We start from the raw sequence: 6728 nt of genomic DNA, 5'->3' as shown, positions 1-6728 counted from the left end.
ATAGAACTTTATTAATCTCAACTTCCCCTCTGCATTTAAACCATCCCCTTGCGGAGCAGTGGGCTGCCGTTGTGTGGCGCTCAGGGAGAAGTTTGGGGTTAAGGGTCTTGTTCAGGGACCCAGAGTGGCAGTTAGTGGGAGTGGGGCTTGAACTCAGAACCTCTGGATTCATTTTTTTATTCCTTTAGTTCAAACTAAATCAGGCGAATAACAGTTGCCATATAGGTCTATCCTGTTTTGTAAGGCTCAGTCTCCGGTGTTCAGATTACTAAGAGGCTCATGTCTCATTGCTAATAGTAAATATACTCTTAAACTTGAAAAATTACAGCATAAACAATCAGCATCCTTTGCTTTATGTTTTCTCCATCAAAAAGATGTGCTGTCATCTCCCCAAATACTTATTTCAAACTTTCTCAGCAGACAGGAAGCCTCTTGCTGTGAGCAGATAATCCAGGTTGGTTTACTGTGGCCCCTGCTGCCAACAAACGCATCACATGGTGCAAACAGATGATTCCCAGGATGCAGAGCCAATGGCAGCAGCCTGCACGTGATTCAGCAACGGCTCCAAACACACAGGAAGAGAGGGGAGGGGTGAAAGCACCAACTATCAGGCCACTGTAACAGGATGTACTTACTGCCCTGCGCTAGGCTGCCCCAAATGTAATCCCTCTCCTGCCAGGCACGCATTACTGCCCTGACAATACGCCGCTGTTACTGTACTGTGATGGCTGGGATCTGCAAATCAAGCCATGATGAGGGGCATGGGCGGTTCTAGACAGGGGCCAACGGGGGCCAGTGCCCCTGTAGCTCATGTCCTGGCCCCTTACTGAAGACATGATACTCAAAGAAATACTAATGATCATATTCACTGGAACACACATGATTAATGATAGGTCCTTTGGATCTATTTCATTTTTTTCTTTCAAAATACTGTTTTACTAAGTATTTAGAAACAATAAGCTGATAGCTTCAATGGTATTGAGATAGAATCCCAGTTTTTATCTGCTAAATGTTTTTTTCTAAACAAATTTAAGCCTGTTAATTTTTATCGTTAGCTGAATTAGACCACAGGATGGTTTTGCACTTAGACATGTAGTAAATAACCCACACTTGCACATAAATTGTGCTCAAAGTCTTTACTCATGTGTCACATCTAGTAAAGCGGTGTTCGTTGAGAGCAATATGTCAAAGGGGTTTGATGCTGATGATGATGATCCCCTCTGAGAGCTAAAGACTCGCATACAAACTGTGCTGCCACACAGTTTTCCTGTCAACCTAGGGCTATGCTGCACCTGTCCACCTTATGGTAGCTGCTAATATCTTTGATCCGGACTGACAGGGTCATCAACTTATAACCTTTACAATTTCCTTTTGCACCGACAAGTCTATTGGTTTTTCTGTGGTTTGAATGATGCTGTGACTAATGTGTTTGTCTGATTTCTAAAGAGCACCACCCTATGTTCTAAATCATTGCAATCATTTTATTACGATCAGATTATAATTACCTGTTTGGATCTAAACTGCTGGGTAGGAAGAAATGGATCTCTTGAACATGTTGACAGTTTTATTGCATTTCAACCACAAACATCTGTTTTCTAATGAAATTTAATGTAGTAGACCAACAAAAAGCAGGGCATAGATATGGTGGTTACAAAAAATACTATCATTTTTACAGCTGAATTTATCAGTTTTTCTTGAGTTCTAATTCAGATTTGATAGAAAACAGTAACTTTCACTTAAATTAAATCAAAAATATTGAAAATTCCTAAATTATGAATGTATACCGACCTAATAAGAGATAGAATTTTAATTAAACCTGATTGAATAGAAATTTCACTTCATCAGCTCTCTTAACCCTTTATAGGGCACTAAGTTAAATACTTTGAAAATCAAAGTTTCAAGCGAATAGTGTAGGAATCCAGGACAAGACCTTATTACCTTTGTAACACTAAAAAATATGGATATTTTGATGGCAAAAATGAAAGTCAATGTTATAACAATAAAACGCCAATGTGCCCGAATATATTAGGAAAAATAACAAAAGTGCTTCTATAAGAAATTCATGAAAAACAGTCAGAGAGTGAAAGAAACACATTTTGTTTAGTGAAACATAACCTTAGAAGCAATAATGCTGATACTGGCACTTACATTTTTTAGTTTATAAACCAAAATATAACTGTTAACTAGGCTTATTAACTTTTTAACTTTTTTATTAAGTTTTTACCTTTTATTCTTGACTTAACCTTTTTTAACTTAATTTCCAGTAGGTAATATATCGTTCAAGGGCTCATCTAATCGGTCAAATGCCAAATTAAGATGTATAGCCATATAGCATTATCTGTGCTGGATATAGATCTTATGCTTCTAGATCTCACTGAGGGCTCCATCTGTAATGGGGTATGCAAGTGGTCCAAAACACTAACTTGCTCTATAAAAGGTTTATATATTTGAACCACTTGCCCTGTTTTTTTTTATTTCATGCTTTACTGTGCCCCCATGAAAACCTGCTGGCCCCCTGCTACATCTGGTCTAGGACCGCCACTGCTGAGGGGTCTCTTCTGTCCTTGTGTTTGTTTGTTTTTTTCATAAGCAGCTGCAGCATCCATGCGCTGCAGGTTGTCTGTTTACACCGGCCTGTCAATAACAACAGACACTTTGTTTTCTTCTTATTGTTAGAATGGAACAGTAGCATCCAGCTCTATGTGATGTTTCCACTCTGCTCCATGAACCAGGATGCAGGCTGTTTCCTCCTACCTGATGGCGAGCAGCTCATGCAGCAGGTAGGCTGCAGCGGCCAGCAGGGCCCCCCCGGTGATGTAGAGCGTCTTCTTCCACCAAGACTCCGAGACCAGAGCCGACATGATGCCTCCGTAGTCCTGCAGGGGAAAGGCGATGATATAGCCATACAAGGACTGCTGCTGCTCGGAGCCGCAGAGGCCGAGCGGCAGGCTGTGGTTCCGGCCCAGTTCCACCACGCACGGCCGGGAGGAGGCGAAGCCAGCAGCCCAGTGCATCCTCCCAGCTTCGGTTACAGCCGCCCGGCTCCCTGCCAGCTGAGATCCCCGCTCGGCTTCATCCAAACCACCCGGTGGATTAGCTACGGCATGGCGGCGGGGCTCAGAGATGATTATCCATTAAACTGAGCGATAAAAACATAGCGGGGCCCTTCCTTCAGAGGAGGATGCTCGGCGTCCTGCTCTCCTCCCTCTGCGGCTTCTAGAAAGCGTTGGAAAACATACTGGAAAAAACTAGCTGCGCTGCTTCCGGTTTGACCTTTCAAAATAAAGGTCTCATCAGAGGTTAACTGAGGTTTTCCAAATGTCCCAATATTGATCTAATTAATGGGTTCCCAAACATTTTAACCTGTGACCCAAAATAACAATGCAACCGACTGGCGAGCCACTATAAAAATACATATAATCATAACACTATACATTTATTTAAAAATATAAAAAGTGGTATTTATGTTATTTTGTTTTAAAAGACAATTATTAGATTAATAGTCTTAAATGCATTTTTTTTGTGTATTTATGTTGATATTGAATAATTCACTTTTAAATTTTAATATTTAAATAAAGTATTATTAAATAAATACATAATGTGACATTACCTATTTGGGGATATTTACGTTTATGTATTTCATGATACATTTTTGTCCCTCCAAGTATCCCTGGGATCACATCACAATGATTGTGAGAACCATCTCACTGTGTGTGAGAACAGCTCTGTATATTTCCCTTAATTCAGTTAAATTAATTATCATCCTAAAGATGACTTTAGTCTGTCAAAGTTATTTATTATTGGGGGGGTCAAAAGCAAAAGGTGAATACTTAAAATAACCAAGAATAAAACACATATTTTCAGTTGTTTCACAATTTTTTTGTTAAGTATATAATTCTTCATGTATTAATTCATAGTTTTGAATACTTCAGCGTGAATAATTCTTATCTAACATTTAAAACAATAATAATAAACATAATTATAATAAATTGAAGGTGTAATAACAAATAGAAAACTTATGAAATGTTGTTTTACTTTGTAAAAGACAAGTGGCATCATTTCCGGTATGGAGGTGTCCGTCACCTTGACGTAGCTTCCCCCATTGTCTAACTCCGGTGATGGGGTCACCCCCATAGATATCCATAATATTATGGATATCTATGGTCACCCCGCCCTGCAGCGTCCCGGTGAAAACACCTCTAGCTTTCATAACAAGCTGAGCACTAATTCCCATAAATGGAAACCGACAAATAAACACCGTATTTACTTATTTTAAGTGTAAAAACGTTGTCGGACACGTGAGTTTGAACACATTTTAAAAATATAGTTAAATGAGAATTTAGCTAAAAATGTTATAATTAAGTATCTACTCACTTTGGAACAACCTCGGAGGTGCAGGAGGACGGTCATGTTGATGACCGAACCCTCAGCAGCAGCAATTGGGAGTTTATGAACTAATCAGGGACCTTTAATCTTTACGGTGTTCCGCGCTGCCATGGCGACCGGTGCAGCCGCGCGCCTTCTGGGAACGCGCACATTACAGTGCGCGCGTTTGTTTTATTCGCCACAGCTGGGTCGCGTGGAGGTTACATGCAGTGAAATTCAGTAAAAAAAATAAAATGCTCTTCATACCTTTATAATTATAATAACATTGTGTTTTTTATATAGATAAATAGATTATTTTGTTCTATAAGACGTTAGCATCCTGTCCTTGGTCTCATAAGAACATTGTGAGAGGATGATTTATTCTCTGAGGGGAGATTCTGTGTTACATAACTCTCCCATAGAAGACCCATCATAATCCAGGGTGAAGCGACCCCCTCCTCCTCCCCCTCAGAGTGGGCTTAAAAGCTAAATATGGAAAGATGTGAAGCCATGTTTTTATTAGCCTACAGCGTAACATAAATCTAAACTCCAGGAGATATAACTGACATAAGTCCATTTTAATAGACAATAATTTGTCTTAAAACATTCAAATTAATCATTGGCAAAAAGGAGAACAGCATCTGATGAAATTAACACACCAAAACGATATGCTTGAGATTTGGAGCCGAGGTTTCAGAACTACTCAAAGGCATCATCTTCAAACATCTTCTTAAGACACGTCAAGAGTTTAACAAAACCTTATTCCTAGTGTTCACACATCATTCGACACCCAAACTGTCTCTAATCGGTGTTTCACAGATGACCAGAGGCCCATCCAGCTAAACCTCTTGATCCATGGTTGATTTTTTTCCCCCCTCTTTGTTTCCGAAGCGGCTCAGCTGTGTGTGGGCTCACACTGGTCCCCATCGGGACCGTTTCTGTCCTCAGCTCCTACATCCTGTTTGACAGCATGGAGAGCATAGTTGATGGCAGTGGTGTTTGTCCAGCTCCAGGCTCCAGAAAGTGGGTTGTAAAGCATTCCTTGGACAGACTGCACCAAGAAACCATCTGAGAAAGAGGAAAAAAGCAGAAGAGGAACTGAGAAGGTGAAATTCAGTACAACTCTGCAGATAAATATCCAACAACTGCATGGGATTTTAACTATGATAACTGACACGTTAAGAAGTGCATTATTTTTCTTTATTTTTTTGCAGCTTTCTTTCCTTATTGGGGGAATCTGAGACTCACTGGACTCCAGGAGGCGCTCCAGCTCCACAGGGCTGACAAACTTCTCCCAGTCGTGTGTCCCTCTGGGAACGATGCGCAGCAGCTGTTCAGCTGCGACGATTGCCAGCGCGTACGACAGGTTGGTTTTATTTATCGTGGTGATGAAAAGCGAACCGCCAGGCTACAACAGAGAAACGACCAGAAACACTTCGATCAGGAAATGCAGACTTTTCTAAATTAAAGGTATAGATGAGGATGTTCTATTTTCAGGTGGATCATCTAAATAAGTGGTCCTCCTAATTGTCAATCATTCTGGTGATATGTTTACGTAAGGCCGTCCTACGTGCTTGTCCCCATTTTCATTTATCGGTGGTGAGTCTGACATTGTGGATAAATTGCAAATCTTCTTTTGGAAATTAAGCTTGTATGAGCTATGAGAACGGAAACTTTTAAACAGAGCGTGCACGAGGAGAAATACGCTTGTGCACGCTCTCGCACGTGCATAATAGGCATTAACTCTCAGGAGCGGGTACAGGGTTGTGTATGTGCATTTTTTTTTTAAGTGGAGAGGGCGGGTCTTCTCAAAAAATTCCTTGAAGATCACGAAAACCCTCGCCTATACCTTTAAAATGCATCATAAAAATGTCTCATGACATCTCTAGTGTTAGAATCACAAGAGATGTCACCCAAAGAAAATAGTGCAGTTCTTCCTAATACAACTTCTTATAACTAAAGGAGGTTTTTGACAAATTGGCAAGTTGGTGATGAAAACAAATTTAGCTTCAATATTAGGGAGTAGTTTAAAGTGACATCAGAAGAAGAAACAGCAGATAGATTTGATAAGCTACTTAAACCTCTGTGGTTCACTCAGATTGAGAGAAAGCAACACTTTCAGGAGATAACAGGAAGGCTGAAAGGAGTACAGCAGAATCAGCTTACAGTATCTTAGGCTCGCCATGATAAGTGCTGTCCCAATAGTGCTGGCAGTAGGGTAGGAGGTAGGTTAAGGAGCCTGTAATCTTCCCATCATAGTTATTTTACCATAGGAAGATCAAAAGGTTCCAAAGTGGAACTTTGAAGCTATAAGCAACCCCACAATCCAGAGCTAAAAAAAACTCTTCCTCACCCACCGTGGG

At 40.5% G+C, this 6728-nt stretch overlaps 2 protein-coding genes across 2 annotated transcripts in view; both read right to left on the bottom strand.

Annotated features, from left to right (window-relative positions):
* The window catches only part of LOC107104002 (failed axon connections homolog), a 22937-nt gene extending 19727 nt beyond the window's left edge, over nucleotides 1–3210 (bottom strand). Inside the window, exon 1 of the mRNA XM_015403882.1 lies at nucleotides 2755–3210. Within this exon, the coding sequence (XP_015259368.1) occupies nucleotides 2755–3014 (260 nt within the window). The 5' untranslated portion in view covers nucleotides 3015–3210. The remainder of the gene's footprint in view (nucleotides 1–2754) is intronic.
* Nucleotides 3211–4883: 1673 nt separating this feature from the next.
* LOC107104003 (ubiquinone biosynthesis O-methyltransferase, mitochondrial-like) overlaps nucleotides 4884–6728 on the bottom strand; it is an 11298-nt gene continuing 9453 nt past the window's right edge. The window contains exons 5-6 of the mRNA XM_015403884.1: nucleotides 5614–5773; nucleotides 4884–5433 (exon numbers count right to left, since the gene is read on the bottom strand). Of these exons, the coding sequence (XP_015259370.1) occupies nucleotides 5261–5433; nucleotides 5614–5773 (333 nt within the window). The 3' untranslated portion in view covers nucleotides 4884–5260. The remainder of the gene's footprint in view (nucleotides 5434–5613; nucleotides 5774–6728) is intronic.

This window comes from Cyprinodon variegatus, unplaced genomic scaffold (genome assembly GCF_000732505.1).
Source record: "Cyprinodon variegatus isolate N-32 unplaced genomic scaffold, C_variegatus-1.0 Scaffold1588, whole genome shotgun sequence".
In the NCBI taxonomy this organism is placed as follows: domain Eukaryota; kingdom Metazoa; phylum Chordata; class Actinopteri; order Cyprinodontiformes; family Cyprinodontidae; genus Cyprinodon; species Cyprinodon variegatus.
This window is presented reverse-complemented; position numbering and strand designations above follow the sequence as displayed.